At 43.7% G+C, this 17,288-nt stretch overlaps 1 protein-coding gene across 1 annotated transcript in view; it reads left to right on the plus strand.

Moving 5' to 3' along the window:
- The window catches only part of STPG4 (sperm-tail PG-rich repeat containing 4), an 85,418-nt gene that overhangs the window by 7,536 nt on the left and 60,594 nt on the right, over window positions 1-17,288 (plus strand). The window contains 3 exon segments of the mRNA XM_040430184.1: window positions 515-580; window positions 3,253-3,504; window positions 9,212-9,276. Coding sequence (XP_040286118.1) covers window positions 515-580; window positions 3,253-3,504; window positions 9,212-9,276 — 383 coding nt within the window.

Genomic DNA, 17,288 nt, shown 5'->3' on the forward strand with positions numbered 1-17,288 from the left:
ATGCTTCAGGAGTGAATAGGAAATACCTAAAATACCTCTTTACTCTCCAAAAGAAGTTCTGCAGCAGCTGGAATGTATGTTATAATATGCTACTGCTATGTTATAAAGAACATTACATGCCTCTGTGATCTCTGTACATAAGACGTCACCAGGAACTGTGACATTTCTACTTGCATCAGTGGCTAGGTGTTTATGTGTAAAGTATTTGCAGCTCTGGGTGTGATTGTTGTGGAGCAAACAAATGTATTCAATGGGACAAAAAGAACCATAGCAACCAATCACAGCACGGCTTTCATTTCTCAAGAGCAGAATCTGAAATGATAGCCACGCTGTGATTGGTTGCTACGGGCAGCTTTCCCCCAGTGGCCTATGTAGTCACTGCTGACATGTATTATAGGAACTATGGATCCTATTACTGATGTACTGACGTGTATATAGTTTAGCTCATGTGCTGTTATCTGTGGTAATATAAATGATTTATTGCAGCTCATTGGGTACATGTTGTTGTTAACAGGCTCCAGAGAGCGAACAGGAGAAGCTGTATACGGAGAGGGATGCATGGTGGCTATATTCATTCAGGGTGAGCATGCATATGTATACATTGTATATTGGAGTGGTACATGGTGTTATGGATGGCTAGGCCCAGACCTACCCCTATTCTGTAGTTACAATCATATATGCAGTATCTGGGCATATTACTGTAAGGAGGCACATATCAGGCATATTACTGTGCGGGGGCACATATCAGGGCATATTACTGTGAGGGGGGAATATAACTGGGAATATTACTGTGAGGGGGCACATAACTGTGCATATTACTGTAAGGAGGCACATATCAGGGCATATTACTGTGAGGGGGCACATATCAGGGCATATTACTGTGCGGGGGCACATATCAGGGCATATTACTGTAAGGAGGCACATATCAGGGCATATTACTGTGAGGGGGGAATATAACTGGGAATATTACTGTGAGGGGGCACATATCAGGGCATATTACTGTGTGGGGGCACATATCAGGGCATATTACTGTGAGGGGGCACATATCAGGGCATATTACTGTGCGGGGGCACATATCAGGGCATATTACTGTAAGGAGGCACATATCAGGGCATATTACTGTGCGGGGGCACATATCAGGGCATATTACTGTGAGGGGGCACATATCAGGGCATATTACTGTGAGGGGGGAATATAACTGGGAATATTACTGTAAGGAGGCACATATCAGGGCATATTACTGTAAGGAGGCACATATCAGGGCATATTACTGTGCGGGGGCACATATCAGGGCATATTACTGTGAGGGGGCACATATCAGGGCATATTACTGTGAGGGGGCACATATCAGTGCATATTACTGTGAGGGGGGAATATAACTGGGAATATTACTGTGAGGGGGCACATAACTGGGCATATTACTGTAATGAGGAACATATCTGGGCATAACTACTATAAAGGGGCACATATCTGGGCATCACGACTGTGAGGGGACACATATCTGGGCATAATCTGTGAAGGGGCACAATGTGGGCATAAATACTGTGTGGTGGCATAAAGGGGGAATCATTACTATGTGGGAGCATTTAGGGGACTGGGTGGGATTAGGTGTATAGTTATGTTTTGGACGGAGTTAGAGACGTGGCCTAGTGCAGAAAAAAATTTCCTGTGGGAAACGTAGAGCGCCACACATAGTGCCCCTCTTCCTTTTATTCAAAAGTTGGGACGTACGGACACAGGGCAGGAAGCAATTTACTTCTCTATTCATTCCTATGAAAATGACATTGAGGCTCCAATAGGAATACATAGAGAAACTGGCTCCCTGTCCACACATAAGATGCTGTGTTATTTGAAAAGTCAGAATGTTGGTCACATGACACAGCTGAGGATCAGTAGGGAGGTTATAACTCACAATTACAGTCACCCGTAAGTAAATTACCTTCACTACAGGTTGCATCATGTACCTTTTTAACAGGTTAGAGAATCAACATTTTTGTGGGAGTGCTTCTTTAATACTTGGGGAATTTAATACTTGGACTCAGTATGTTTCAGCATGATCTAGGCTTGGCCAGAACTAACAATCCTAGCCCAGCCCTCATTGGAGCTTAGAGTGGGGCTCGCGCCTCCCCCTGGTTCCAGAAGATTCCAGTTAAGGCACCATTCACACGTCCGTAACGTGTTTTGCGGATCCGTGGATCCGCAAAACACGGACACGGCAATGTGCGTTCCGCATTTTGCGGACCGCACATCGCCGGCACTAATAGAATATGCCTATTCTTGTCCGCAATTGTGGACAAGAATAAGACATGTTCTATTTTTTTCGGGAACCCGGAAGTGCGGGTCCGCAATTCCGTATCCAGGCAGAACATCGTGCTGCCCCATAGAAATGAATGGGTCCGCAATTCCGTTCCGCAAAATGCAGAACGAAATTGCGGACATGTGAATGGGGCCTAAAGTACTTGTGAGAAGGGTGGAGGTAGGGGGCAGACATAATGTGCTCCTCTCCTCCAGACTCCAGCTTCAAGCCCTGGAGTTTTTTACATCACCAAGAGACCCAGAAGATGAAAAATGGGAAGTTTTGAAGGATTTGCATGGCCACAGCATCTGAATCAGCAAGGTAACCTTGATGCATTCCAGACCCTGCTGCTGCAAAAGGGATAACATGTTAAGACACCCTATGCATCCTCCAAATATTGGACACGACAGCCACGGTTGCCAAAGCACAGCTATTAGACAGAGGTACCTTTAGCCAAGATGTGGCGCAATTTGAAGTATCTAGGTTTAGAGAATTGATCTGAGTCCAGCCCAAAAGGGTCTTGGCTTTACAGAAGAGAGCCTGATTTTATGGAAAGGGTGTGGCGCAAGACGCAACTGTCGCAAAATAAGCCAACCAATGGTATAGAGTTAGACAAGTGTCTTTCCCTGCAGCACATGTATCATCCAGCCTGAGCCCCTGTGATAAATCTGGTGCAGGTCTAGACGGCCGGTCTAAGCTTACACCATATACAGGATTAGTAAATCTGCCCAATTATTTGTAGTGTGTTTTATATTACACTGTAGGTTTTCAGCTAACTTCTGACCACAGAATTATTTTAGAAAAGAATAATGAAAAAAACACAGCGCTCAAAAAAAGTAAAAAACAAAACAAAAACGCAGTGTTAATTCTAAAAATGCGATGTGTGAAACCAGCCTTATATAGTCGCAGTGTCATAGGACATCAGAGTCATGAAAACTCTGTTTTTCTATTATCAGGAATCCCCTCGTCCAGGGACCTATAATGTCCGTGATTTTCTCCAAGATGCACAACTTAATCCTGTTAGGCAAACATACAGCTTCAAAGGGCAAGGACGGAAAAAACCCTTGAGCACTGCTGGATCTGGGGAAGCTTTATTACCCGGCTGCTACAAGATTCCAGAATTCAGTGATTTGGTGGAACAACTCCCACGTCTCTCTTCTTTCCGCAGCACCTCAAGAAGTGCTGCTGTCCACGGGGTGAGAGATAAGGTAAGGCAAACATTGCCATTTGGGTCCATTCACACCGCATTTGCAGTTTTTGTAAGAGGTATATCTCAGGAGGATTTTAGTTCAAAGAAATCTCTATTAATGCAGTCTAGGAAAGGAGCAGACTCTCAGCATAGTTCTCTCTCGTAGTGCTCTGTGTACATGAGACATATGCAGATTCTTTGCCTAAGGCCTCCTTCATATTTCCAAGTCCATTTGACATCCTGGGGAAATCCATCCGTGTTTGGTCCGCGTGTCTGTGTGCCACTGATGTTCTGTCAGCGGTTTTCACAGCAGAACATCATAATACACACTTCAGATGCTGCAGAACATCATAATACAACCCACAGGTGCTCTAGAACCTTATAATACACATCTCAGCTGCTGCAGAACCTCATAATACACACCTCAGTTGCTGCATAACAACATAATACACACCTCAGCTGCTGCAGAACCCAATAATACACACCTCAGTTGCTGCATAACAACATAATACACACCTCAGCTGCTGCAGAACCTCATAAGGCCTCATGCACACGACCGTTGTGTGCATCCGTGGCCGTTGTTCCGTTTTCAGCTTTTTTTTTCGCGGACCCATTGACTTTCAATGGGTCTGTGGAAAAATCGGAAAATGCACCTTTTGGCTTCCGCGTCCGTGATCCGTTTTTCCAGTCCGTGAAAAAAATATGACCTGTCCTATTTTTTTCACGAACAACGGTTCACGGACCCATTCAAGTCAATGGGTCCGTGAAAAATCACGGATGCACACAAGATAGTCATCCGCGTCCGTTATCCGTGTCCGTGATCCGTGTCCGTTTTTCCTATCATTTTCAATGCAAACTTGACTTTTTTTTTTTTTTTTTTTTTTACTTTTCATGTCCGTGTATCCTCCAAAAATCAAGGAAGACCCACGGATGAAAAAACGGACACGAATCACGGAACAACGGAAACCGTTTTTGCGGACCGCAAAAAAAAACGTCCGTGTGCATGAGGCCTAATACACACCTCAGCTGCTGCAGAACCCCATAATACACACCTCAGCTGCTGCAGAACCCCATAATACACACCTCAGCTGCTGCAGAGCAACATAATGCACACCTCAGCTGCTGAACCTCATAATGCACACCTCAGCTTCTGCAGAACATCATAATACACACCTTAACTGCTGCAGAACATCATAATGCGCACATCGGCTGTTGCAGAACCTCAGAATACACACCTCAGCTGCTGCAGAACCTCATAATACATACTTCAGCTGCTGCAGAACCTCATAAGACCCACCTACTCTGCTGCAGAACATTATAATCCAATGCTACAGAAGACAGGCTTTGATCACATCTGTGTGAGGAGCCTTCACTGCAGATCAGGTCATAAATTCTGAACAAAATTTTGTAGCATGCCAGACTCCATGGCCCCATGGATAGCAGCCATGGCACCCATCATATCTTATCACAGTCAAAAAGTTCCATCAGATGTTGTCATCTGTGATGTGCCAAACCTGGCACTACCCTGATTTTCATTGTTGTGCTCCTATGACAAAGCAGAACAGCAAAACTTACTAGCGCAGATGTGAACAAAGCCTAGTATACATCTCAGATACTGCAGAACATCTTAGTGACAATAGTACTCATCATGACCAGGCTGTTATTTTTGAAAATTAGAGGGCAATACATGGAGGGGGTAAAAGAGGAGAAAACTACAACTCCCAGCATGTCCAGACTGTTGTTATGGGACATTAGTCGACATTACATGAAGAGGAGTATAAGAGTAGACAACTACCACTCCCAGTATGACCAGAGTGTTATTATAGGACACCAGTGGACAATATATGGTTGGAATATAAGAGGACAAAACTACAACTCCCAGCATGACCAGACTGTTATTATGCATCAGTGGACATTACAAGGAGAGATGTATAGCAGGCGAGAACTACAACTCCCAGCAGGCTTTGGGGGGGGCCCAGGCACATTCTTTGCACAGGGGCCCTCTGCTGTCTGTGTCCTCCCCTGTCTGGAGCACTGTATCAGCGCAAGCTGTGTAGTGTATCCAATCCTGTGCCATTAACCCTGGGGCAGGAGGCAGGGATTGATGAGATCCCACACAGGCTGCACTGAGACAAAGCTCTGGATCATTGCAGGAGTCCAGCACTGACTGTACCCGGACTCCCGCTGTAATGGCCAGAAGGGAGATAACGCCATTCCCGACCATGTAACTCCCTAGATGCCATGGACAATATTGACCTCAGCATCTAAGTAGTTAATGGACTCCCTGTCACCATCAGCCCCAATGTACCGATGCACTGCCATGGGAGCTGGGGGCCACTACCATGACTGTATGCCTATTAGACTGGGCCAAAGATACAGCCTAATAGACTGCCTGTCACTGTTACATTAATAGACTATAATGCATTTGCATACAAGTTACTGTATACCAGTGCATTATAAAAGCGATGTCTCCTAGTGGGGTTAAAAATAATAATAATTAAATAAGTACTGCCCTCAGTACTAATAAGGCACCCCTAATAGAAATAAGGCCACTCTATAAGGCACTCCTATGGAGCCCACAGTAGTAATGCCCGCCACCACTGCCCACAATATTTATAATGTTCCCTGCAGTGCCCCCTGTAATTATAATACTTCCTGCCATACGCCTGGAGGTATAATCATCTCTGTAGTGCCCCCATACATTATAATGCATGTCCTCTCCCTACAGTCTTCTATACAATACAGTCCCATGTAAATAACACCAGTCCTCTCCCACCAGTCTTCTTTTTGATACAGTCCCAAGTAAATAACATCTCTTCCTTACAGTCTTCTGTGACATACAGTCCCATGTAAATAACTTAAACCCCCTCCTTCAGCCCCTCCAACACATAGTTCCATGTAAGTAACATTACTCTTTACCCTCCAGTCCTCTAAAATATCCAGTCCCATGTAAATAACACCAGTTATCTCCCTGCAATCTTCTATAACATACAGTCCCTTGTAAATAACACCCCTCCCTTCAGCCAATCCATCATACAGTCCCAGTTAAATAGGGGAAGAGGTGTAATAGGGGAGAACCACATCTCCCAGCATTTTTCTGGCACTCACATTCATTCAATGGCATCACAGGTCTCCACTGCTGTGCGCTGCCTTTTTCTGCCCAGGGTCACATGATGGTGACCTCATCACAGGTCCTACCACCACTTCCAGTGTTAAAAATATCACATGACTATGATGTCATCGCAGGTCCTTCAGCTATGGAGTATAGGCAGAACGGGCAGCAGACTCACAGTAAGTGCTAATCACCCCCCCCCCCCCCCCCCTCCAATTCCCCCACAGGCGATATGTCCAGCCCTGGTTAGTTAGTTAGTTATAAACATCAAAACTATATAGGAAACATATATATACCCATACAAGGCTATACACTGCGTGCAGAATTATTAGGCAAATTAGTATTTTGACCACATCATCCTCTTTATGCATGTTGTCTTACTCCAAGCTGTATAGGCTCGAAAGCCTACTACCAATTAAGCATATTAGGTGATGTGCATCTCTGTAATGAGAAGGGGTGTGGTCTAATGACATCAACACCCTATATTAGATGTGCATAATTATTAGGCAACTTCCTTTCCTTTGGCAAAATGGGTCAAAAGAAGGACTTGACAGGCTCAGAAAAGTCAAAAATTGTGAGATATCTTGCAGAGGGATGCAGCACTCTTAAAATTGCAAAGCTTCTGAAGCGTGATCATCGAACAATCAAGCGTTTCATTCAAAATAGTCAACAGGGTCGCAAGAAGCGTGTGGAAAAACCAAAGCGCAAAATAACTGCCCATGAACTGAGAAAAGTCAAGCGTGCAGCTGCCAAGATGCCACTTGCCACCAGTTTGGCCATATTTCAGAGCTGCAACATCACTGGAGTGCCCAAAAGCACAAGGTGTGCAATACTCAGAGACATGGCCAAGGTAAGAAAGGCTGAAAGACGACCACCACTGAACAAGACACACAAGCTGAAACGTCAAGACTGGGCCAAGAAATATCTCAAGACTGATTTTTCTAAGGTTTTATGGACTGATGAAATGAGAGTGAGTCTTGATGGGCCAGATGGATGGGCCCGTGGCTGGATTGGTAAAGGGCAGAGAGCTCCAGTCCGACTCAGACGCCAGCAAGGTGGAGGTGGAGTACTGGTTTGGGCTGGTATCATCAAAGATGAGCTTGTGGGGCCTTTTCGGGTTGAGGATGGAGTCAAGCTCAACTCCCAGTCCTACTGCCAGTTTCTGGAAGACACCTTCTTCAAGCAGTGGTACAGGAAGAAGTCTGCATCCTTCAAGAAAAACATGATTTTCATGCAGGACAATGCTCCATCACACGCGTCCAAGTACTCCACAGCGTGGCTGGCAAAAAAGGATATAAAAGAAGAAAATCTAATGACATGGCCTCCTTGTTCACCTGATCTGAACCCCATTGAGAACCTGTGGTCCATCATCAAATGTGAGATTTACAAGGAGGGAAAACAGTACACCTCTCTGAACAGTGTCTGGGAGGCTGTGGTTGCTGCTGCACGCAATGTTGATGGTGAACAGATCAAAACACTGACAGAATCCATGGATGGCAGGCTTTTGAGTGTCCTTGCAAAGAAAGGTGGCTATATTGGTCACTGATTTGTTTTTGTTTTGTTTTTGAATGTCAGAAATGTATATTTGTGAATGTTGAGATGTTATATTGGTTTCACTGGTAAAAATAAATAATTGAAATGGGTATATATTTGTTTTTTGTTAAGTTGCCTAATAATTATGCACAGTAATAGTCACCTGCACACACAGATATCCCCCTAAAATAGCTAAAACTAAAAACAAACTAAAAACTACTTCCAAAAATATTCAGCTTTGATATTAATGAGTTTTTTGGGTTCATTGAGAACATGGTTGTTGTTCAATAATAAAATTAATCCTCAAAAATACAACTTGCCTAATAATTCTGCACTCCCTGTACAGTCATATGCAAAAGTTTGGGTATACCCATTATCACATCACACTTTGAGGTTAATGAAATGAAATATTACATTTACAGCCGGTTCAGACCTGAGCGTTTTACAGCGCGTTCCTACGAGCTGTAAAACGCTCAACAAGGAGAAACCAATGCTTCCCTATCGGCATGGTTCTCACCTGGGCGTTTTACAGTGCGTACGATCGCGCTGTAAAACGCCCGACGCCCCAAGAAGTTCAGGAGCTTCTTTGGGGCGTAGTGTCGCGCGTTCCCGTACATAGACTTCCGGGAACGTGCGACACTGGGCGCTCGCTTGTCTCTGTATGCGCGATTGTAAACGCCCGTACAATCGCGCATACAGAGCGTACGTTCAGTACGCTCTGGTGTGAACCCAGCGTTAATGAAGTATGACAAGTTTCTGCAAAATTCAGCATCATAAGGTCTTGATGCATACAGCAGTCAAGTGCACGGAGCCCGTCCTGCTCTGGTGTGCCACCATACATTACAATATTATAGAGGCAACACTTTTGAACATGACAACACTTTTTATTTTTCTGTCGAATTTATATACAATTCCACAGGAACGCCCCCAGTATGCTTCCATATGCAATAAAAGGCATAGGGACGTGAAGAAGAAGTCTATGAGTACTATACTACGACGTTATACAACTGAATTCTATTGGTAAGGAACCCGTATGATCTTCTATCTCACTCATAATCCCTATTTCATGTCTCATTTTCAGGACGTAAACACAGATCCCGGTCAGTATGATCTCAGCACTCCACCTGTAGACCATCATCAGTGCAAGTAAGTAGCAGCATACCTACTGATAACCACGTGTACACAGGAGGATCCCTGTAGTAGCACATACAATTCAATAGATTTCAGTTTTTCCTGCACTGGGGTAGGAGTTCCACCACACCCAGATCAGACACAGCTCACTTAATCAAAATATACAATACAGCCCACAAGTCCTAGCGGTATAATATAGTGAGTCAGCTTTCCCAGCTTTCCAAAGATCACAGCATATTTTCTGGTAGCCATCACAGAGAATGCCAAGTTTTCTACTCTCTTCCTCTGACAAAACATTTCTTGCACATGATAAAGGGGGCTTGTCCTCTGAAACTTTGTGTCTGAGGAGGAGAGGGGAAAACCTGGAGTTCTCTGTGATGGCTGTCCGAAAATATTCTGTGATCTATTCTTATGGTGAGTACCATGGCTACCTCAAACAACTGATAGGTGGGGGGTTCTAGGAGTCATTTCATATAGATGACCTATCCTGTAAATCCCGGAGAAACCCTTTAAAAGCGTTGTGCCACAACATTTGATTAGTGGGGGTCTGACCACTGGAAACTAGGGATCGACCGATATTGATTTTTTAGGGCCGATACCGATACCGATAATTTGTGAACTTTCAGGCCGATAGCCGATAATTTATACCGATATTCTGGGAATTTTCATTTTTGAGAAAAAAATAAAAATTCCTACACAAATCTGCTGAAAATTAATATGTTTATTGTTAATGTGTATTTTTTTGTTTATTGTTAATGTGTATTTTTTTTTATAAGTCTTTTTCATTTATACTTAATATTTTTGTGTTTTTTTTTTTACTAACTTTTAGCCCCCTTAGGGACTAGAACCCTTGTCCTATTCCCCCTGATAGATCTCTATCAGGGTGAATAGGATCTCACACTGTCCCTGCTGCCCTGTGCTTTGTGCACACAGCAGCATGGAGCTGAACATGGCAGCCAGGGCTTCAGTAGCGTCCTGGCTGCCATGGTAACCGATCGGAGCCCCAGCCTTACACAGCTGGGGCTCCGATCGGAGGAGCAGGGGAGAGGGGATCCTGTGGCCACTGCCACCAATGAGTAATACTGGGTGGGGGGGGGGGGCGCACTGCGCCAGCAATGTTTTTACTATTGGCCGGGATTGGGGTGGGGGCGCACTGCGCCACCAATGATTAATACTGGGGGGCTTGGGGGGGGGGGCGCACTGTGCCACCAATGAAGATAAGTCTCTCAATCATTCATCTACAGGAGGCGGGAGCTGGCTGCAGAATCACATAGCCGGCTCCCGACCTCTATGAGCGGTAGCTGCGATCCGCGGCACCTGAGGAGTTAACTACCGCGGATCGCAGCTATCGCTCATAGAGGCCGGGAGCCGGCTATGTGATTCTGCAGCTCCCGCCTCCTGTATATGAATGAATGAAAGGCTTATCTTCATTGGTGGAGCGCTGGCCACAGCCCCTTCCCTCCTCTTGTCTTCTCTCCTGTAATTGGCGGCAGCGGCAGCAGCAGCACAGGGGGAGGAGACACGGCTTCCTTCTCCCCTGTGCTGCGGAGGGAACACAGAACGCGCTGAGAGCAGCGCGTTCTGTGTTCCCCATACGTTATCGGTATATCGGCAAAATAGATGCCGATACCGATAACGTTCAAAATCCTCAATATCGGCCAAACCGATAATCGGTCGATCCCTACTGGAAACTACACCGATCACGACAATGGGATTCCCTTATGGCAGTATGAATGGAGCAGCAGATCGAGCATACATATTTCTGCTCCCTTCTTTCTCCATGGGACTGCCAGGGGTCGCTGAGTGGAGGATCCTACACAATATTAGGCAGGGAGTATTAAAGGGGTTGTCCGGGCTTTTTAATATTGATGACCTATCCTCAGGATAGGTCATCAATATCAGATCGGCGGGGGTCCGACACCTGGCACCCCCGCCGATCAGTTGTATGTTTGATAGACATACAGCAGCGGACAGGAAGTGTGCACGCTGTCTCCTCAAACAGCTGATCGGCGGGAGTGCTGGGTGTCAGACCCCCCGATCTGATATTGATGACCTTATGTTATATAATAATATATGACATAAATGTACACAGATGGTTGCAAAAGTACCAGGGAGTAGGTAAAGTCTGTTAGCTCCCAAATCAGATCCCAGCCAAACACCTTGTAGGGTTGGTGCCCAGTACATAATAACACCTTTGTTTGTAAAATTAGTTTCTGTAATGATGAGAAATTAACATAGTAACATAGAACATAAGGCCGAAAAAAGACATTTGTCCATCCAGTTCGGCCTGTTATCCTGCAAGTTGATCCAGAGGAAGGCAAAAACCCCTGTGAGGTAGAAGCCAATTTTCCCCACTTAAGGGGGAAAAAATTCCTTCCTGACTCCAATCAGGCAATCAGAATAACTCCCTGGATTAACGACCCCTCTCTAGTAACTTTAACCTGTAATATTATTACACTCCAGAAATACATCCAGGCCCCGCTTGGACTCTTTTAGGCCCCTTGCAGACGAATGATACGGATTAGGTCCGGATGCGTTCAGGAAAACTCGTACCATTTCGCCAGCAATTGCGTTCAGTGGTTCAGTTTTCATTGCGTGGGTGAAATGCGCATTGACACATTTTTCACGAGCGTCATAAAGAACTGAATGTTTACAAACAACATGTCAGCAACCATTAGTGAAAAACGCATTGCATCCGCACTTGCTTGCAGATGGGATGCGTTATTCACGCATCCCCATTCACTTCTATGGGGCCAGTGTTGTGTGAAAAACACAGAATATAGAAGATGCTGCGATTTTCACGCAATGTACAAGAGATGCGTGAAAAACAACACTCATGTACACAGACTCATTGAAATAAATGGGTCCGGATTCCGCGCAGATGCAATGCGTTTGCATCACGCATTGCACCCGCGCAGAAACATCGTTCGTGTGAAAGGGGCCTTAGTGAACTCACCATCACCACCTCCTCAGGCAGAGAGTTCCATAATCTCACTGCTCTTACCGTAAAGAATCCTCTTCTATGTTTGTGTACAAACCTTCTTTCCTCCAGACGCAGAGGATGTCCCCTCGTCACAGTCACAGTCCTGGGGATAAATAGATAATGGGAGAGATCTCTACTGACCCCTGATATATTTATACATAGTTATTAGATCTCTCCTGAGTTGTCTTTTTTCTAAAGTGAATAACCCTAATTTTGATAATCTTTCAGGGTACTGTAGTCCCCCATTCCAGTTATTACTTTAGTTGCCCTCCTCTGAACCCTCTCCAGCTCTGTTATGTCTGCCTTGTTCACGGGAGCCCAGAACTGTTCACAGTACTCCATGTGTGGTCTGATTAGTGATTTGTAAAGTGGCAGGACTATGTTCTGATCACGGGCAACTATGCCCCTATTGATGCAAAACATAATCGTATTGGCCTTGGCAGCAGCTGCCTGACACTGGTTTCTACAGCTTAGTTTGCTGTTCACTAAAATTCCTATGTCCTTTTCCATGCCAGTATTACCCAATGTTTTACTATTTAGTTAGTACGGGTGACTTGTATTATTTCTTCCCATGTGCATAACCCTCCATTTGTCAGTGTTAAACTTCATCTGCCACTTCTCTGCCCAAACCTCCAATCTATCCAGATCCCTCTGTAGCAGTATACTGATATTATACTGTGCAAGCCTTCTACAAGATCATTAATAAATATATTGAAGAGAATAGGGCCCAATACTGACCCCTGAGGTACTCCACTAGTGACAGTGACCCAATCTGAGTATGTACCATTAATAACCACCCTCTGTTTTCTATCATTGAGCCAGTTACTTACCCACATACAGACATTTTCTCCCAGTCCAAGCATTCTTGTTTTATATACTAACCTTTCATGCGGTACAGTGTCTAATGCTTTGGAGAAGTCCAGATATACGACATCCATTGATTCGCCGCTGTCAAGTCTAGAACTTACCTCCTCATAGAAACTGATTAAATTAGTTTGACATGACCAATTCCTCATGAAGCCATGCTGATACGGCGTTATTTCTTAGAAACATCTCTTAGAAAACCTTCAAACAGTTTACCCACGACAGATGTTAAACTTACCGGCCTATAGTTTCCGGGCTCTGTTTTTGGACCCTTTTTGAATATTGGCACCACATTTGCTATGCGCCAATCCTGTGGAATACTCCTTGTCAGTATTGAGTCTTTAAATATCAGAAATAAGGGTCTGGCTATGACATTGCTTAATTCTCTTAGGATACGGGGGTGTAGGCCATCTGGTCCTGGAGATTTGTCTATTTTAATCTTTTTAAGACATCGATGTACTTCTTCCTGGGTCAGACAGGGCACTTTTAATGGGAAATTTACTTTTACATTCTGCATTTCATCTGACAGTTTATTTTCCTCAGTGAATACAGTGGAGAAAAAAAATATTTAATAGCTTTGCTTTCTCCTCATCGCTCTCTGCAACTCTCCCCTCATTACTCTGTACAGGGCCGACACCTTCAGATTTATACTTTTTACCATTTATATAATTGAAGAACATTTTAGGGTTAGTTTTGCTCTCTTTGGCAATTAATCTCTCGGTCTCTAGTTTAGCTGCTTTTATTTGATTTTTACATATTCTATATTTTTCCTTATAGTTTTTCAGTGCTTCCTCGCTACCCTCCTGTTTTAATGATTTAAATGCTTTCTTTTTGTCATTTATTGCTTTCTTTACAGTTCTATTTATCCACATTGTTTTTTTTTTGTTCCTTAACCTTTTACTCCCATAAGTTATGTACCTCTCACAATTAGATTTTAGGATGCTTTTAAAAATATCCCATTTTGTGGCTGTATTTTTATTTTTGAGGACTTTGTCCCAGTTAGTTAGGCCTATGGCCTCTCTTAGTTGGCTAAATTTAGCTTTTTTGAAGTTTGGTATTTTTGTTCCTCCCTGAAGAAACATTCTTTTGAATGACAATTGGAAGGTTATTACTTTATGGTCACTATTTCCCAGGTGTCCCCCGACCTGCACATCTGTTGTTCTGTCAGGTCTATTGGTTAATACTAAGTCCAGTATGGCCGTCCCTCTAGTCGGGTCCTGAACCAGTTGGGAGAGGTAATTGTCTTTGTTATTGCCAAGAACCTGTTTCCTTTATGAGATATACAAGATTCAGTTTCCCATTCTATATCTGGGTAGATGAAGTCCTCCATAATAACCACCTCATTATGATTTGCCGCCTCGTCTATCTCGTTTAGTAGTAGATTTTCTGTGGACTCTGTGGTAAGTAATAGGAGTAATAAACTCCTATTAGTAATGTATTGTTGTTTTTAGCTCTATATATCTCTACCCACAGTGACTCCACATGTTCATGTCCCTCCCTTATATCTTCCCTGCCTGTGGGCTTTAGACAGGAATTTACATAAAGGCAGACCCTTCCTCCTCTCCGGTTTTGGTGATCCTTTCTAAACAGACTGTAACCTTGTACATTAACCGCCCAGTCATAGCTATCATCCAGCCATGTCTCAGTTATTCCCACTATGTCATAGTTCTCCTCACACATCACTAATTCCATTTCTCCAGTTTTATTAGTCAGGCTTCTGGCATTAGTATACATACAATTAAGAGGTTTATGTATATTTTTTACCCTACACCTTTCCTTCTGAACTGTTCTAGTCCCTCCTTCTATTCCTCCCCCAGTCCCATTACCTTGCCCCGGTCTCTATCTGCACTATCATCCACTCCTATAACGTAATTACCCTCCCCCCCAGTCCCTGGTTTAAACACTCCTCCAACCTTCTAGCCATCTTCTCTCCCCAGCACAGCTGCCCCTTCCCCATTGAGGTGCAGCCCGTCCCTACGATAGAGCCTGTAGCCGATAGAGAAGTCGGACCAGTTCTCCAGGAACCAAAACCCCTCCTTCCTACACCAGTTCTTGACCCACTTGTTAACCTCCCTAATTTCCCACTGCCTTTCTTGTGCGGCTCGTGGTGCAGGCAGTATTTCGGAAAACAATACCTTTAAGTTCCTTGCACTACCTTTGTGGTCCTTTTTATCTTTATGCAAATGAGGGTTCAAGTGCACTGTAGGTGCTCCGCGTTATTTGGTGCACTGTCACTATCACTGCCCAGCATGTACCCCTCTGGTTTGATTGAGGGTGCCAGGTTTCTCCTGCATCATTGCTCCTCCCTGTGAAATCTCATGCCTGTGCCCACTGCACGCACAGAACAGCTCTCGTACCTGGCCTCTATTGTTTGCAATGTGCATGGGCTGAATTTTAAAGAACCTGTAACAATTTTAGAGTCAGGAGTTTACGTACAGAAAAACTGGCCCTATCAATCAAACCAGAGGGGAAGCCACTGGGCAGCCATAGTGGTAGAGCCATGGTGCAACAATTGGTGCAGCACCGCTTATGATGCACTTGAACCCTTATTTGCATAAAAGTAAGAAGACGACTTTCACATCATTGGAGGAACATATTTACAAAGAAAGGTGCTATTATGATACAGAGCACCAGCCTTTCATGCTTACTTGGAACTCCCTTTAACCCTTTAAGGACACGGCCATATTTCACCTTAAGGACCAGGCCATTTTTTGCAAATCTGACCAGTGTCACTTTATGTGTGAATAACTTTAAAACGCTTTTACTTATCCAGGCCATTCTGAGAATGTTATTTCATCACATATTGTACTTCATGACACTGGTACAATGGAGTAAAAAAAAAAATAATTTTTATTTATAAAAATATACCAAATTTACCAAAAATATGGAAAAATTAGCAAATTTCCAAGTTTCAATTTCTCTATTTCTATAATACATAGTAATACCTCCAAAAATAGTTATTAATTTACATTCCCCATATGTCTACTTTATGTTTGGATCATTTTGGGAATGCCATTTTATTTTTTTGGGACGTTACAAGGCTTAGAAGTTTAGAAGCAAATCTTGAAATTTTTCAGAAAATTTCTAAAACACACTTTTTCAGGACCAGTTCAGGTCTGAAGTCACTTTGTAAAGCTTACATAATAGAAACCACCCAAAAATTACTCCATTTTACAAACTACACCCCTAAAGGTATTCAAAACTGATTTTACAAACTTTGTTAACCCTTTAGGTGTTCCACAAGAATGAATGGAAAATAGAGATAAAATTTCAAAATTTCACTTTTTTTTTACAGATTTTCTATTTTAATATTTTTTTCTTTCAGTTACAAAGCAAGGGTTAACAGCCAAACAAAACTCAATATTTATGTCCCTGATTCTGTAGTTTACGCAGAAGGAAAGGAATGCCATAGTTTTTGGAAGGCAAATTTTGCTGGACTGGTTTTTTGACACCATGTCCCATTTGAAGCCCCCCTAATGCACCCCTAGAGTAGAAACTCCAAAAAAAGTTACCCCATTTTGGAAACTACGGGATAGGGTGGCAGTTTTGTTGGTACTATTTTAGGGTACATATGATTTTTGGTTGCTCTATATTACACTTTTTGTGAGGCAAGGTAACAAGAAATAGCTGTTTTGGCACCGTTTTTATTTTTAGTTATTTACAACATTCATCTGACAGGTTAGATCATGTGGTATTTTTATAGAGCAGGTTATTACGGACGCGGCAATACCTAATATGTCTACTTTTAGTGTCTCCATAGTCCGAGAGCCATAGTTTTTTCAGTCTTTGGGCGATTATCTTGGGTAGGGTATGATTTTTGCGGGATGAGACGATGGTTTGATTAGCACTATTTTGGGGTGCGTATGACTTTTTCATCGCTTGCTATTACACTTTTTGCTTTTTTAAACCATTTTTTTTAATTAACCATCACTCGCTGCCACAACAGAGCAGTGGGTGATGGGGAGGGTGGGCCCCCTCCCTCTGTGATCCCGTCAAGAATCGGGGGCTGAAAAGGCACAGCAGCCCCCGATGGGAGAGGGCATGGAAGGGGTTAAACCGCTGACATCACAGCACAGATGTCAGCCGTTTCAAGCTTGATAACCGCTCGGCCATCCTAAAAAATGGGAGGGGGCGGGCGGGATAATCACGCGCCCGCCCCCCCAGCACCGCCCGGGGGGTT

This window comes from Bufo bufo, chromosome 4 (genome assembly GCF_905171765.1).
Source record: "Bufo bufo chromosome 4, aBufBuf1.1, whole genome shotgun sequence".
Classification (NCBI taxonomy): domain Eukaryota; kingdom Metazoa; phylum Chordata; class Amphibia; order Anura; family Bufonidae; genus Bufo; species Bufo bufo.